Source organism: Alosa sapidissima, chromosome 14 (assembly GCF_018492685.1).
Source record: "Alosa sapidissima isolate fAloSap1 chromosome 14, fAloSap1.pri, whole genome shotgun sequence".
Lineage (NCBI taxonomy): Eukaryota > Metazoa > Chordata > Actinopteri > Clupeiformes > Clupeidae > Alosa > Alosa sapidissima.
In genome coordinates this window covers 10,100,131-10,118,228 of record NC_055970.1, presented here as the reverse complement: position 1 = coordinate 10,118,228, position 18,098 = coordinate 10,100,131, and the positions used below count along the sequence as shown (strand labels likewise).

The following is an 18,098-nucleotide window of genomic DNA, read 5'->3' as shown; positions in this document are numbered from 1 at the left end:
CAAGTAAAATCCACATGAATTATCCTCTGTTCAGTGCATGAATGAGTTGAATATGTAAAGATGTTTTTGGCCTTCCATCAGCCTGGTGTGATGGGTGACATGGCAATGGCATCTAAAGACATGGCAATGCCATCTACAGCAGCAGCAGCCTCAGGTAAGATCACTTGTGTGTGGAGATATGATTTGTAAGTGATTTGTCAGAATCAGAAGCCAATATTAGGCCATCCTTAAAAATATTTTCGTTTGCCGTAACCCGACCGACCCTGTCAATTTAGAACCGACCCAAATATTTATTTTCTTCCCCTTTTAGTCCGACCGACTTGCCGGTCGTAAACTTGCGTTAAGACCGACCAATTTTTTTTTTACTCTAAACAACCAATACAAATAAAATACTATTTATTTTAGTAGGCCTAAGTATTGTGAATATAAATTGCCTACATACAAACGTAGGCTCTCTTAAATAAAACCCTGTGGCATCATCTCTACACCATTGGTTTCCGCATGTCACACTATGGCCTATAGGCTACGCTTCGTTTCATTCACACAAACATCTCGACAACGCTCATTACTTGGCACGAAGTTCTGGAAGAACTGTGCCCAGATCTTTTCCCATCCCTTCTCCCTCTAGTCTAACGGTGACCGTGTTGAAGAATTGAAATTGGTTGTGGTCTAGCCTATTCAGTATTTCTCAAAATATGGGTCCGCAACGTAGAGACTGCTGGTCCGCGGAGTCGTGGAGTGAAATTAGGCCCGGTGCTTCGTCTGATAATTTGCTGCGAAGTTGATCAAGATACCGTGGGCCGACAAAAAAAGAAAACAAACGTTTCTGCTATCGATGTCATTAAACATGGAGCCATACAATAAAGTGGTGGTCTTTTGGATTTTTGGAACTTCCATAGAAACAGAGCAGAGACTGTATAATACACTGTATAGCAAACTGCTCTTTAATAGAACGACATTGATTTTTGGAACTTCCATAGAAACAGAGCAGAGACTGTATAATTAAGCAATATAGCACGAGTGAGAGTGGGGTTGATCATGGATATTCCCACGGGTGTTGTTCGGCCGTAGCCACGAGGCTGGAGGCCGAGTGGCGCAGGCAACAACAGCCGTGGGAACATCCATGACCAATCCCACCATCACGAGTGCTATATTGCTTTTATACAACAATTCTACCACAAACTAAATAATCTGAAAACACCCCATTATTGTTTAAACATGTTAATTTCGACATCGTTCTTATGCATCAAAAAGAGTTCCCTTTTCAATAGACAGCGTCTTGGTTGCTAGGTAACCAACATTCCAGATCCTCGTTACGGGTCTTTGTGGTTTACGTGTCTTCTTGAAAGAAATGTTGAAAGTCGGGCTGAAATCACATTCATATCTAGCTTTGCTGCATGCATGTTACAAGGACACTGGGCCATGTCATGTAAGGGACATGGTACTGCAAAAAAACAGAAACAGCCTACATTGCAGAACCACTCAACTTTATTAATTTATGGTGAATAAATGTTACACTACTGTGCACAGCCCCATATGTTTTTCTGACACGATGCTAGCACGTTAGCAGCAGTTAGCTAACTATGCTAACGTTAGTTATCTAAAAGTCTCCTCCAAGTGACGATCATATTATAGGCCCTACACAATGCTGGCAATGCTGAAAACTGTTTATCTTACTTACATTGAGTTGACTGTGTGGCTTAATCCACAGATGTGGTGAAGCACTGTTTCGTTATGGTTTGCTAAAGAGTAACACATTGCTTAAAATAGTGGAGAGCTGGGATGAGAACATTGTGTCAAATCTTCGCATTGTATCGCGGAGTGATTTATTATTAGCTGTGCAAAGTCTGAGTTGAAATGTCCAGGGATATTCCAACTCATGGAACGTCTCTCGGCCAATCAGAAACAAATAAATAGTTCCATAGAACCTAATTGACCGATCCCAAGCCCCGCCCCCTTTTACTATGTCACAATGAGGACGTCGGAGGACCTCGGTCAATTTTGAATTTTATAGTGTCCATTCTGTAGCCTACAATACGCCGGTTATGTGAATGCTAATGCTTCTTTTGCGAGTAGCCTAAGTAACTAAATAACTAAAGAGCTCAAAAAGGTTCAAATATATGCCTGGGATACTTGTAGAAGTGACATCCGATATCCTGACCGTGTGAAACGTTGACAGACATAGGCCTAACTTTGCATAACTTTGGATAGGCTGCTACTTTTCAGTAAAGAAATCTGAGTGTGTACGAAAATGTTCCCTTTTTTGTGTTCATAACTACATACAAAAATATAACTAAACCTGGTTTCCACCGTTATAAAATTGTACCTACCTTGCAGGAACTGAACTCACTCATACAATTGGAAGTACGTGCAAATAGGCTACACCTTCAATCACGTATCGCCTTACACACAATAAGAATACTTTCAGCTTTTAGGCATAGGCTACCTTGCCATGTTTAACTTGGGATAGAAGACTGTTCACAGAAATAAGCTTATGACCATTTTTTCAATAAACGGAATAGACTACTGCGATGCATCATTGATGGCTGAACGAGAGATAGCCATGTCTTCTAAAGATCAAATCATGTGCCGATTGAAAACCTTGCTGTATAGGCTATGCAGTCTCGAAATCGCCAATATTAGGCCTACTACATTGCCCACATTTAAATTAAGTATAGCATAAGCGGGCACTGATGAAGTCTTGTGCAAGACAAATCACATCTGCAAACTGCAGATATGTCGTGCATTGTATGGGTAAACTCGGGTAGATCTAGTGGTTTCTTTTCAATAGCCTACATTTGTATCATGTTTTTTTTAACTCTTCCTTCTAAAGCAGCCATTCAAAATAATAAGTAGGCTATAGGCCTACCGAAGCGAAGCTATCTCTCCACCTCCCCAACATGAGCTGCTTAACAGGCTAGCCACTCTCCCAAGTTGCGTGGGAACTTGGATCTGCAGCACTTGGACCCGTCTTTAATTAATCCTCGAAATATGGTTAGATTTTGTTATGGACACGTCAACACCATATGTTTGCACAGACCTGTTTATTGAATCAGTCACATCTGCAGCAAATAAGCTAAACTACCTGCTTGTGATAACGTGCTAATTGTTTATCCCCAGTTAACATGCATCCCATTAAGATCCGTAACACCAGATTGGTTTGTCCTCAATTTGTGGTGTTCCACCTCGTTGATAACAGCAGACATTGTGAATGTGTCCTTCAGAATACTGAAGGCCTTTCTGGCCTCTGTTTTTTGAATATATCAATATTACTTGACGCCCAGAAATCTAGCATACACTGTTACACTCTGCTAAATGGTGCTGCGTACCCATGTTGAACACGCGTTCTCGCACACTTTCCTGCAAACTTGTCCGACTTAGCAACAGTAACTATGGGACTGACAATGGGAGGAGGGGCTTGGGATCGGTCAATTGTTGTATAATACACTGTATAGCACTGAGTATTGTATAGTCAAATTTGAATATAACATGGCCAAAAGCTATTGTAGCCTTCTTTCTATCTGTTAAAGATCAACAGATCAGTGATTTACGCCTAATCTGCTCGCCAAAAAAGCTGGTATTGTGTTTCCTGAATCCTTACATTCAGGCATTCAAATTAAACTTCATTAAAAAAACATGTATTTTTTTTCTCCATACCAATGTATGATGCTTGCATGAGGGAAACATCCCAAAACAATAGCACCCATATAATTGTTGCCGTTTTGAGAAGTATTTCTTTTCTTATGCAAGCATCATGCAACCATGCAAAAGCAATGAAACGAATTATATCTTACATTAGTAAAGCAGTCCTCTGATGTGCATGTCACAAAACATTTAAGTGAAAGTGCATGTATAACAATATAGGCATAACAATGATTGTGATGATGATGATGACAATTTGATTGGGAGGGAGTGGGGTTGGGTAGATAAGCCCTATGACCCCAAAGTCTGCCATGACTGGGCCTCAGGTCAAAGAAGTTTGAGAAAGGCTGGTCTACATAACCTGCATCAGATTGAGGTTTGCAGTGATGCGCCTGAAGGCACGGGTACCCAGTCAGTTATGTCACAATATACACATTTGTTTATACCTACGTAATCACCATGACCAAAATTTTACTTTTTTTTTTACTTTGAATCTTGGAAAAAAAAAAAAAAAAAAAAAAATTGACCTACCTACCGACCCATTTTTTTATTTTTTTGGCTGTTACTGCAAACAAGAATATTTTTAAGGATGGCCTTACATAACAAATGGAACCAGAATAGATATGCCATTTTGGGGTTTTTGATGTAATAGTTGCACTGCCCTCTTTGCGGTTTTGTTGTGGGTTTCAGAAATGACAGTGGGCCTGGATCCTGATTATGATGTAAGTATATTCCTGTATTTATATAAATATCAGTCTCATCTAAACACTCGTCTATGGCTTCCAATTATTAGTGCAGTGCATTTTCAAACATGCCATTCCTGTAGATCACCCATAGCCCAAATAGGCTACATGCCCGCAGGTATGCCTGCTTTAAAAATAGGATGAAAGGGGAAAACATTATTCCAGTGAAGCTGGATGATAATGAATACTGAATATTATACTATATTAGCCTACAATTAATGTGCAGTAAGCAGAATTTAGGCATGGCTGCATGTGACTTTTTTACATATCAAAATGACATAAGCCTAACAGCTGTTTTGAGTTAAGGCTAAATGTTTATTGTTAAGCTTATTGAATAACTTCCTGATAGAGAAGACAAACCACTTTGTGAAATTATGCATCATCGTATGACATTTGCAACGATGTGACTCAACAATCTCTAGTAACAATCTCATCTGTCTGCCACTCGTTGTCTGTAGCTGATCGAAATGACATAAGCTTAATGCTTTGATGTAGGCTATATGTTTAGCCTATTGAATAGCTTAATGATAGAAGACAAACCAGGGCTCGAATTATCTTTGTCTTTAAGGGGGTCTCTCTATCTCATAAAAAGTTGACACACCCTGCGCATAGCCTAACAAGGCGATACAATGAAATAGCCTAGGCGCAAGTGGCGCTTTTGCGCAGTACAGTATGCGCACAGTAGGCCTAGGCTTTACCTTGACACACGCATACAACAGACATAGATTTCATAGAAATTGATTACTTTTAATTAATTTCAACATATTATTGATTATAATAGTCCATATCTCATTTCAATTTCACATTACAAAGAAATAGACTAAACGATTTAATCTGTGCCATTCTCAATTTCACAACGTAACTCATTTAAACCAGACCACCGTCTAAGATAGGCTATCCTCAGTGTCAAACACAATAATGCATGTAGTGTAACTTATACACAGGGGAAAAAGCACTAACTGGCAGAAATGAATAAAGCCAGCCAAACTATGTTCTAGTAGGCTAATGTGTTGAACCGTGGAAAATTAATAGACGAACAATTTTGGAGTTTGCACTGAGATATTGTCGGGTAGCCATTGAATATTCCGACATCAGAGATTGCTAACAGGTGTTTCAAAATAGCTGGGAACTTTCCGGAGCTCTGAATGGCAGAGGATAGCTAGATCAGACAACACAATCATTGTAGGCTGCATTATGGGCCATAATGTATGGCTTTGTCAATCAACATAGAATAGGTAAAGCGCAAGTTCAACAGCAAACAGGACTTTTCAGCACGTATCAAACCACGTAGGCTAGCCCAATGAACGCATATGCAAATAGACAAAACACATCAAAGCAGGGTGACTTCTTCAGATTTGCGAGTGCTGTCAAATCGATACGGTTTGCTCATATAGTCTAGTGGTGTGGTGGTGAAGTGTCATGCTGCGTTCAAGAGCGTAGTAGGTCTACGTCCCATAGTAGCCTATATTTTAATTTAACGTCTTTAATGGTAAGAGATCGCACAGGGATAGATAATGAGCGGTTGTTTGAGAGTAAATTACAATGCCAGACACCTTCAGATATGAGAGACCCCCCTCAGGTTTTTGACTTTGTTGCTTTCATGGGAGCCAGTTGTCACTCTGGGAGCTCGGCTCCCTCTGGCTCCCACGTAATTCGAGCCCTGAGACAAACCATTTTGTAGAAAGATGCATCATCATGAGATTTGCAAAGATATGACTCAAAAACAGTCTTTGGTGGTATTCATACTTTGCAGTCACGTGATTACCATGGATACCTGGCGGGCAAGAAACGCTAACAAAATGGCGACGAACAGTGGCCAGCCAGGGGAATTGCAGATTTCCAATACTACAATCAATTAACTATTTAGACCATTGTGTCACCAAATGTTCAAATAGATATCAAGAAAAGATTAACATACTCGGAACGTGTGATCCATAACGTTACACAGCACCCGCTGATGTTTTCATTGCTTTGAAGCTGGCAAAGTATCTACCAGACTTGGAGTTTGGAGATATTTACATATCTTATAGAGAATCAGTCACCTTAGACCTCAAAAAAAATGAAACCTACAAAAAGCAGTTTTTCCTAAATAACTACCTGAACCGTGGCACTGAGGATGAAGAATCTTTTATGGTATGTTGGTCTCAAGGGCCCACATCAACCAGGCCCATAATCACTCATTTGTGATTTGCACCCCCCCGGTAAAAAATGAAAATGCAATATTATTCTGCTTTAATCGCCCCCATCTTCAGTTAAGATGTTCAGAACTGCACCACATTTTATGTGTATGATTGACCTGGCATTATCTGGGGGTATGCCAAGTTTCGTAGAATTTCATCCATGGGGGGGGGGGGGGGGGGGGCTCTAACAAAAAAATAGGTTATGTGTACATTTAGTGACTGTACACTCATTGGCCTGTAGATGGCGGTGCACACATATACACATGCACACACACAGGCACCCACATACTATCGGTATTAGAACGGCCGATACATAATTACAAATTCAGTAGGATTAAAAGAAAGCCAAAATAAAAATCATCATCATCATGGCTGCATTTCCAGTATTGGCGATAAGTAGTCGTTTGTCCACTAGATGGCGCATCGTTGCAGTGAGACGTAATTTGGTTGGAAGTTAAAAGTGGGTTGGAAAAACAATGGACGCGTCTAATAAGGATAGGACGATGTTCACATGAAATGTAATTCCCATTTCTTCTTGAAGCCGAAATAAATCTGAGGATGTTTATCGGACATGCTTGGTTTTTACTGCAGGTACGTTAATCTTATAATATCGATCAGGGGCGGAGTGGGGCACTAAAATCCACCCGGAAAATTCTGACGGCACCGGCCCCCCTTCCCCCCCCCCCCCCCCCCCAAAATACGTACACACATCAATAGCACAAACAAAATATATGTCAATTTAAAATACTAATAGGCTACATTTGGAGAAAGGAACTGTAGTGATAATGCAATACAACAAGCCTATCAACCACAAACCAGGCACTTTCAATAAATGTGTAAGGAACTAGATATTTAAGTGCAGTATAAAAACAGCGTTGTGGGTGGATGGAAATTTCCAGCATCATGCAAGGACATATCTGGGTATCATAGCACTCCAATAGTTGCCTGTATAAATAAAAAAAAAAGGCCTAGCCTGTCAACCTGATAACACAGGTAATTAAATAATTGAAAAACCAGGCACTTTGAATAGGTAGATTAAAGTAGGCCTATAAAGGCTTAGGCTATAGACAGTTCCAACGAGTTCCACAAACCATTTCAGCCGGAGTGGCCCATTAATTAGTCATACATATCAACAGAAGACTAGCTGGTGCTAGTTTCTGCCTAGCAATAACGTCAATGCTTTAGCTCCACTAACCTTTCTCTCTGCCTTCCATCCATGTGTAAAACAGCAAACAACCACGCAAATCGGTCGATTGTCAAAAATCCTGTAGTTTTCCCATAGACAGTAAAAGTTTTCCACGAACTTGATCGCTTGTAGGGTCATGCCATTAGACGAGGGGCCGCTCATTTATCCCCCTACATTTTTGTAAATAGGCTTGACCTGCAATCGGTTCATTGGATAAACCAGAAACACATTCCCCATTCCCAGGAGGCTTTGCTCCATTCTAGCCTAGGCTTGCGTTAATTTAAGAACAAACAAACTAAATTGTCATTTTTTTTTTTATTTGTGACCATGAAAGTTCTGTAACGCCTGAATAAGACAAATATGAATTAAGATAAAAAATGAAGGCTAGCCTTCACAAAAATCAGCATGGGAGAGATGAGTGTGCAGGGTAACCATGAATGACAGACAGCTAGCGAGTGGTATAAATATTGGTTGGACTTCTCACACCGAAGTGTAAGTCTCGAAGATTATCGCGGAGTAGTCTGTATGTGTTTCTCATGTACATGCACGGCCGCGTTAAAAACTCTAACTCTTCCCACCGGGAAAACTCCTGATCGTCCCGATTGCCACTCCGCCCCTGATATCAATAATGACCTAGGTATTGTTACCGTTAGCGTTGGTTGAGTGATGGAGGCCAATTTGATTGATTGCATTTGTAGAAAACTATGCGGTTATATCAAGCAAATTGATAGCAGAACTGTAATTGTATCTTTCGACTGTCATTTGCTGCACGTGCTACAAAAATCATTCTGTGCAATGGAAGATTTACCAACGTTACACCGGTCTGATACAGTTTTGCCTATACATGCGTGAGACTGAGACGCCTGTTTATTTTGTTTTAAGTGCCTGCAGGGTGTGAGAGGGGAATCGATGTGCTTTGATTCCAGCTTGGTAGTTGTAGTCTGTGAAATTAAAAAGCACGTGTGTGTGAAGTATCCAAACAATGACACCTTCATTTCATTATGGCTGCTTTAGCAACACACCTTAAGCTACTGTGTAGTGGGTCCCATTTAGAAGTGGCTACTTCATTCGCGCTTTTTGACTCATGGGGCTGCGTGAATTTTATTACAACTTTTCGCCACGATATGGCAGTTTAAGTCCGCTTGATACTGTAATTGGCGTAAGCCATGGTTTCCAAAGGAGATTTAATTTGTGTCGCCAGCATAGCCTATTGACAATGTTGTTACAACATATGTTGTAAATAGGCCTACCTTATAAGCCTACCTGTAGCTTAGGGAAGCTAACAGCTTTCTATTAGGATCTAGTTTGTTAGTTACAGTTTTGTCATAACTCCCTGATGCATTTTTGCATTTAGAATAGCCAGAGCGTGGATATCTCAATCGGAAAATTAAACAATATCGGGCGCCTATCAGTGGCGCAAAAAGTGGGTATGCGCTATATGCGGCACATAGGGGCGCAGCACCGTGGGGGCGCCAAAGCGATGGTAAAAAAAATATATATAGCCTATAATAATAACATATTTGGTATATTCTATATGTAGCTACTGTTGTACGTTTCTAAATAATTTCTGCATTTCCTCAATGTTAAATAACAGGAGCCCTATCTCGTCATAGAATTTTGACATAGAAAAGGGAGTGGGGGCGCCGTGAGCGCTGAGTGAGCAGGTACGAGTAGTGAGTTTTCGTCTATTGAAAAAGATGGATAGGCCTACAGCAAAACAAGCTGTCGGGGGCTTAACATAGAAAAAGAAAGAGGGAAAATGAGATGGCATGTCAAGGGATGCGACAGTAGTTAAATGAGTGGATGGTGAAAAGCAACAGGTAGGATTTAAAGTGTGACGTCTGTGCTTGGAGGCTTGCCAATATTGATGTTAACAGACTAACTAGCGTTTGCTAAGCATATGCCGATTGAAACATAACCTATTCAATTAAGATAGCTAGGTGGCTACCATGCTCATACTGAACTTTTAATGGCAAACTGCAAACAGAAATGTCACGCTAGCTACAACTCATTACATGTTTCCATTTGCTAACAATCCTAATATTAATAGCTTAATATTGTGCTGATAATGTGAGCTAGAGTTGGATCAGCCTTATCCTTTGTGAGCAACAGCTGGCAAAAAGATGTTATGAGAACCGTTTAGACTCTTAAAGTGACAATGCACCATTTAACAATACTTCAAGTTCAAATTGGCAGAATTTCTTTAAAAATAATTTACACTAATAGTGTAAAATATTGGCCTTTTGTTTTACTTTAGTTGTTTGTGTTTTTTTTTTTTGGGGGGGGGCGCCAATTTGTTGTTGCATACCCCTCAAAAAATGGGTAGCTGCGCCCCTGGCGCCTATGGACTAGGCTGATTTCTTAAAAGATTGAGCTTGGTCTGGTGAAAGCCAGACTAGCCATGGACCTCAGTTACACAATGCAAGGGAACATGAATCAGCCTATAATTGCACAAACAATAACGGACAACAGCTCTTCAACTTTGGCCCGTTATAATGTGTATGAACAGTCTAGCGACGCATTTCATCAAGGCCCATTTGGACATGTCAGTTATTTGCACCACTGGTTAGATGTAAAACAGCATTTCGTTTCAGACTACTGTTACTTATTTTGCGCATTGACAATAAAGTATCACATTAACTAAAGATGACTAAAATCTTATGTAGAAGAAGAAACATTCACAAAAAAATCCATCCATCCAAAAATGACCTTTGTTTTTGATAGCTGTTGAAAACGGCATGGAACTGATAGATGTTTTTGTTTATATATATATAAATAAATAAATAAATAAATAAAATAAATAAATACATTATGCTGATACCTTTTGCTTTTCCCAAATACAATGTAGCCTACAGGTGTAAGTGACCTTTCATCAATCCAGTTGCCATGGATGAACTGTGATGAACTGCCCTACTTGTGATTGGTTAGAGATTTTAAAGGTTTTATAACAAAGCTACATCATCTTTGGCTATTCTACAATCTATTCACCTTTTCAGCACCAGTAGGCTACTTTCTGTGCAGCCGCACACACACACTCAGGCATGCCAAACAAGCATACACAAAAGTTTCAAGAGTGGGGGATGGAGTAAAATATGGAGACAAATTGAAGTGTGATTTCCTTTACGCGGAACGGATGTACAGGACTGAGCGGCGGTCATATTTTGTACCGCTATGCGGTACATCTAGTTTACTGGATTCCATTGCTGGAGAACGACGTTCTTGCCCGCCAGCCAGTGGTTGTGACGTCACGTGCAAAGTATGAATAAGTGTGTCTTTTGGTGGTATATGACATGTCGCTCTGTCTGCCACTCGTTGTCTTGAATTTCCCCTTGGGGGATCAATAAAGTAAGTATCTATCTATCTATCTATCTATCTATCTATCTATCTATCTATCTATCTATCTATCTGTGTGGCATTCTGAAATGTCCTTAAATTTGGAACCATTAGCCCATCACTCATTTCAACTTGGGATCTTGCAGTTGGAATTGTTGTTTGTTTATTCAAAGTGTCAAGTCCAAAGTAGCCTGGCTATTTGAAGTGTCAGTTTATTGCACATCATTTTTACTTCATTTTGAATGGCCACTGCATACACCGTGTTTGTTGGCGTGTTGTTGCAAGATCTGCGGAATCATTTTATGCAAGCAAACTGCATACAGGGAATCTTTATTGTTGCTGTCAGACATGATCATCATCCAAAACATCTTGCATCTTGACCCGTGCTGTGCCCTGATTCAGTGCGGCCAAAACTCTGTGTGAGATGTGGCTAGAGCGGAGAAAGCCAATGTGCGCTTCTTTTACTGATATACAATAATGATCTCTTTTGCATTACTTATCCAAACAACGTCAAACTTGGCACTGCACTTACTCATTTTTTTCTCTCTCTCTCTGTACCTCTCTGTAGTCTGTGTACCATGTGTACAGCTCTATCCCTGACGTCCCAAACAGCTCCAACCATGAAGAGAGTCCCTACAGTCTAATACCAGAATATACTCATCTTCAGTCTACACAGGAGGAAAATGACATTTACAGTGTTGTGGAGATAGACTGATTTCAGTATCTACACCTGACTAATTGGTAAAGAAGAAATCTGGTGATTTTTCAAATAGTTTTCTGTTTGTCGGGTTCACTGAGTACTGTTGGTACGAAAAAAGGGTCAACAATTGGATCCACTTAGCTCGAGTTGCTGCAGCCAACAGCTAGAGCTACCAGGTAGCTACAATGGTACACTCCAGCACTGTAGCTGCCTGGCAGCTCTAGCAGTTGGCCGCAGCAACTTGAGCTAGAAGCGTCTTTTTTTGTACCGACAGTACTCGGGTGACCTCAAGAAACAGATCTATGAAAAATTAAAGGAGAATTCCAACGATTTTAAGTCAGTACTTAATACTTGAACTCATACCTGTAGCTTTCACAACAATTACTTTATTATTTTTTTCATTTCAATAAAGCATAATTTGATTTAAGTTGTAACTATGTTCAGTTAAAATGCAGTTGATGCAGCTGATGCTATTTCAATAGTATTGTGACGTAGGAATCAACTGCACATGCACATGCTGATTGGCTCTCGGCCATTTATTACCAGCTTATGCACTGCCTGGTTGAATTTCCCATTATCTTACGTAATTTAGAACGACCATTAACCGTATGTTATCTGCACACCTATGAAGTAGATCCATTTTTTTGGCCGTATCACACTTGTATATTAATTCGCCGAACTCGTTGTGAAGTTTAAATGAACTGTCACGTTGCATCCGAGCTGTAAAATGCAGACGTTCAGAACATTGCAACATTGTAGCATACTGTATGACGGAGGTGGCTTTTAGCTAGATGGATGACAGCAGGTTAAAAGCGATGTTTCAAAGCTAAAGTTCATCAGAATCTTGGGATACGCCCGCTTGACAACGGGAGAGATAGAACTAACGACTGGCCTTTGGCCGTAGCAACGATCCATTTAGAACTAGTAACGGCAGTTTGTCCTGTGAGTTGAGAAATTAGTTGATAGGCCTACGTGTCGGAAGAAATTAGTTCTACAAACAAGACAGTTTTAGCGATTAAAACGTTTAAATTGTAACAGGAAATGAACACAACGCAACAGTGGAATAATGGACTCCACGGTGGTCTGTTCACAGAAGCTCCGCTTCGCGTCGGGGCCGTTTTACAACCTCGACCGTGCATTAACTTCTGTGAACAGACCACCGTGTCGTCCATTATCCCTTACATGTAACAGGCATACAAGAATAACACAGCCCCTTTTTCGTACGAGTTGTGGAAATTATTATTATTAGTATTATTTACATTATTTATTTCATATTTACATGGGTATCATGTAATCCTGCTCCGCAAGGTCCGCAACCTTGGAATCATCTTCAACCCCATCCTCTCCTTCTTACCACATGTCAACCACGTCGCCAAAACTGCCTTCTTTAATCTCCGCAACATTATACACCTTGGCTCTTCACAGTCCTTCACCGCAATTGAAACACTCATCCATGCCCTTATTACTTCTAAACTTCAATATGTCCAGAACTTAGCTGCCCGCTTCCTCACCTCCACCCGCCATCATGACCACATCACCACCGTCCTCCACAACCTCCACTGGCTCCCAGTCAAACACAGGATCAACTTCAAAATACTTCTCACCTACAAAGCTCTTAATAACCTTGCCCCTCCATACCTGTCCGACCCCCTCATCCGCCACACCCACCCATTGTCTCAGATCAGTTGATGCAAACACACTCAAGGCCACCAGGAAGAAGCTCCAGACCTGACCACATCAAACAATCAAACACCCTAGCATCCATGAAACAGGCCCTCAAACCCCGACTCTTCAAACTGGCACTGGCCTTTTTCCTGATTATTGACATCGCCATGCAGCTCTTCCCTGCTCATTGTCTCCCTCTCTAGTTTTGTTTTCTGTGGCACCCATTGCTGTAGCACTCAGTCCGTTTAGCTGGACTATTCTTGTTCTTCCGAGAGCAATCAGTTGAGCAGTGATAGCCAATACTATTTTGTTAAATCATCACTGTAACTCCACAGGAAGATGTGGATTCAAAAAAAGGTATGTCAAACAGTGCTGTTATGCTAAATACACATATGGAAGTGTGTACAGAGACACATACAAAATGCAGAAGTGCAAAATGCATGCACACCCTCCCACACCTTGCAACAGTCCACCCTTACACAGACTCTGTGGTCACTGGTGAGAGTATATCTTTGGACTTCATTTCGACAGACATGTACTCCACTAAAATGGAGAGCATAGGCTACTTCTCTTCTCTTCTGTTTGTTTCTCTATCTATGTCTGTCTCAGCAGACCCTGAAATAGTGATGAATAGCCCATGTTTGTTAATTCATTGTCCCTACTCAGCACACCAAATAAGGAAGGCCTAGTAGAAATTGTGATAAAATATGTATATTTTGGTAGTTTGGTCTTTATGTATAGACTTGGCAAATAGCCATTTAGTAGTCTAGTCCTGAATAATATGCAAATGAAACGACACTTCTTAAAATCACCTCAACATGTCTTTTGCAATCATTTAACCCGCCATGGGCAATGCTAAAGTCACTGTTACAAACAGTGCAGCATGCAAGACTATTGTTATTTTGAATGAGACAAGGGTACACTTTTGTGTAGTCTGATGTAAAATGGGTCTTAACCCTTAAAAGGTGTAGGTTTTTGAACATTAAGTTCCGCAACAATTGAAGGTTCTAAAATTCTATGTTGAATTCAATGAACCCAGATATTCTTTAGAATGTTCATTTCCCAACATTCCCGTCACACCGGTGTGACGGTACTCCTTTAAGGGTTAAATGTTCCTTTTTGGGGGGCACTCTGCCTCTGCCATGACGCTCCTGTTCCTACCGTAGAGGTTCCATACTGAACTGAACTGAAACAGGCCAATCAGGATGCTCTCGGTCTTGAACAGGCACACACGCACTACCTCTCTCTCTCTCTCTCTTTGCCCGTCGTGTACACGCTACACCGAGATGCACACACGATTTGAAGTTTCGGTCTTGTGTGTGCGCGCTCTTGCTCGCTCTAGATTCCGGGAGATTTAATCTAATTTGCGGGCATCAGGGAGCCTTGTAGATAGCTCCGATAACTAAATTCTCCATAAGACATTGTTAACCGGAAGTGAGTTTACGGCTTATCGATATTCAAAATGGCGGCGTGAAATAGGCGAATTATCAATATGCGGGAGACTCCCGGAACTTCTGGGAGACTTGGGATGTCTGCAGTATGAACCCTATCAGATATGTACAGTATGTACAGTTATGTGCTGTGTAGTAAGAGTACCATGACAGTGATTGCACACAATTCTTCTTAAGCTATTCAAACTATTTGGAAAAAATAGCCTAAAATGAAATGAATAAATCTTACTTTGGTGTGTGTTTATTTTTTGAAACTAGCGTTGACTAGGGCCGGTCATAATGTACAGGACCAGTTGCTTTCAGCAGAATAAATTTCTTAAAGGAACACGCCACCCAATGTCAGTAGTAATACATGTTCTTACCTTAACTTTTCACGAGTTAAATCATACCTCTCCCGTGTCGGTACGTGCACTCAAACACTCTGGTGCGCGGCGCGAATGTGTTAGCATGTTGCTATGCTAACGGCTCAGACGTAGCCATAGAGAGAGGAAGATAGCAGTAGGCTAATCAAAAACATCCACATTTTTCCTACTTAAATACAGTTGCACAAGTAGTTGATAAAAATGTGTAAGTCACACAACATGAAACATGCCGATTTTCCAAGCAAATGAACAGGAGAACTACAATGTGTGGCGTAATAGCACTTGGGAGTAGCCTACTTCGACCTAGCTTAGTAATACTAGTTAACACCTGCCCCAGCCAGTTGCACCACAGCTGGGGCCTTTGGTTACACACTTATTGGCTCTTCGGGTGTCAGGGCTCAGAAACTGATTAAAGGTTAATTAGGTTTTAATGTTGAAGAACACAAAAATAGGCAGTCAGGCAAAACCACTTGGTAGGCAGAGTCAACTTAGTAGGCAAAAAAAGCACAGGCAGCAGTACAGGCAGGGCTCAAACAGATCTCCAGAGTGGCAAAAAAAGGCAGAGTTTGGTACACAGGTAGGCTGCAGGCAGTTAAGCAAAGGGGCTAGGCAAGACTCACGTGTCAGAACAGGCAGAGGTCAATAACAAAGAGCAAGCAAAGTCCAAGCAAAGGTTTCCAAAAAGGTTCAGGCAAAATCACAAAGTCCAAAAACAATCCTTGGTCAAAAAACAGTAAATCCAGCAAGAACATGAGACAACGCAAGAATCCACACTGAACGATCTGGCAAAGAGTGTTCCACATGGCATGGCTTAAAAGCCATGGCTGACGAGGAGAGTGGCAGCAGGTGTAGCAGAGCAAACACAGGTGATTGGACGCCTCCCTTGTCAGTCAACCAAAAGCCAAGGCAGAAGGAAAACCCGGACCAGAGCAGCAAAGGCATCTCAAGTCACAGGCTAGGAAACGAGGCTTCTGGACCGGGTTGTGACATTGGGTTGGTAGATATTTGTAGATATCACAAGTCTCTATAAATTGAAATGCACCTGAAGTAGGGGTGTAAAGCTACACATATTCGTACCTAACTGTTTAGGTACAGGACGTTCAATACAGATGTGTGGCGAATGTACCGGATGCAGTCTTGAACACTTATCAACAGTATAGGCTTTTTTGGGTGTGGACCATGTTTCATATTTCACCACAGTGAAAGCACAGTGAAAGATGGGGCCTCTTCAACTTTCACAGTGGTTTATTTCAGGCCGTCTACACACAGAAAATATGACAAAAAACTGCTAGTGTACTAACCAGTAAGACTCGGCACCTCATGGTTAAATTAAGCAAAAAGCATTCTTTCAAGGAAAGAGTAAGTCCTATGTGATATGTAGCCTAAACCAGAGAGCTTCTGGGTACTCAGATTACTCAAAGTGTGGTCCGGGGACCACTGGTGGTCCACAAGCTATCCCAAGTGGTCCGTGAGCAGACGTGGTAAAACATAATACAGATAAGTTGTTTGCAATATTGAACCAACTGGTATGTAAATAAGTGAATACATGTCTATATCCCTGTTTCTCCTCCATATCTTAAGTCTGCAGTGCATCCTGTGTACTCCTCCATCCCTGATATCTCGATTGTGGCCGACCAAGAGGACTGTGCCTCCAGTGTGGAGCATGTGTATAGCCAACTTGAATCCACTCAGGACAACAGCATTTACAATGTACTGCAGAACACCTGATTTGGCTGCTTTCTAAAGGACCTAGTCAGTTAGGATAATTAGTAAGGATAGAGTGTGTCCTTGGAATGATTTTGATCAATTCTTATTCAGTCACTTGTACTTTTCTGAAAGCATCTCTGTTGAATATTTGAGTCTTATCATTTTTATCAGTCAATTTCTCAAATCATCGACATCGATGTTTGGCATCACATTTGTGAGGTCTTCAACTCCTGATGTCACCTTTCAAAGTACTCGACAGGCAGGGATGGATTATTGCACGGGCCTACCGGGCCCAGGCTCAGGGGCCCATGGGGTCAGGGGACCCTGAAGCCCAAGCTTTTGCATGTGTAACCCACATAAATTGCACTGGGTTATTGAATGTAATTGTAGCGTTTGCCCCCTGTCCATTAAGGGGCGCTGTGCTGCATGTGAACGAGTGCATCCATTGCACATAGAGGAAGAGTCCACAACTGCATTTTTCCCATGATTTCCCCAAGGGGGCAGGCGAATTCCCGGAAGTAGAAGAATCGACGTAGGCTGGAGGGACCACCTCTCTGCTAACTCCCATAGAAGTCCATTCATTCTAGGATTTTTTTGAAATACCATAACTTCATATAACATATATCCTGTGCCGATATTGTAGCTTCTGTGTAATCCACATAAACACTACAAAGGCAAAACAGACTCCACTACCTCGTCCGTAACGTTGGTTACCCGTAAGAAGAATGGTTAGCTTGTTCGGTTGGAGGGAAGCTAGCTTTGACGTAATCTCTCTTTCGCGCCGTAGGGAGATAACCGTATTGTTTGGATAAGAAGCTCAGTCCACCTTACTGTCTATGACGGTAACTCATAAGCAAAACCTAGCATACACGACCGTATGTTAAGGTAAATCATTACACAGAGGCAACCTAATAATAATAAAAAAGTAAACCTATTTTTTTTAAAAACGGCACTAATCATTACAGAGGTTTTCGATGGATTGACCGTAGGTCGGAAAAGTGGAAAGAAGATTAGCTTCAAGGCTATAACTTTTTTGTTTTGTTGACTGTTTTTGAAGATGATCATGTATGGTAGCTTCAACATTAACACGACTTGGTGAGGATGATATTAATAATAATACATAAATAAA

At 41.1% G+C, this 18,098-nt stretch overlaps 1 protein-coding gene across 4 annotated transcripts in view; it reads left to right on the top strand.

The window, feature by feature from the left end:
• The window catches only part of LOC121681579, a 31,384-nt gene extending 14,231 nt beyond the window's left edge, over nt 1-17,153 (top strand). For 3 of the 4 annotated variants that reach the window (XM_042061387.1, XM_042061385.1, XM_042061388.1), the window contains 3 exons: nt 82-154; nt 4,333-4,364; nt 11,653-12,023. In XM_042061387.1, the coding sequence (XP_041917321.1) occupies nt 82-154; nt 4,333-4,364; nt 11,653-11,799 (252 nt within the window). In that variant the 3' untranslated portion in view covers nt 11,800-12,023. Of the gene's footprint in view, nt 1-81; nt 155-4,332; nt 4,365-11,652; nt 12,024-16,843 lie in introns of those variants that run through there. The other variant, XM_042061386.1, reaches the window with a different exon arrangement.
• The last annotated feature ends 945 nt before the right edge of the window (nt 17,154-18,098 follow it).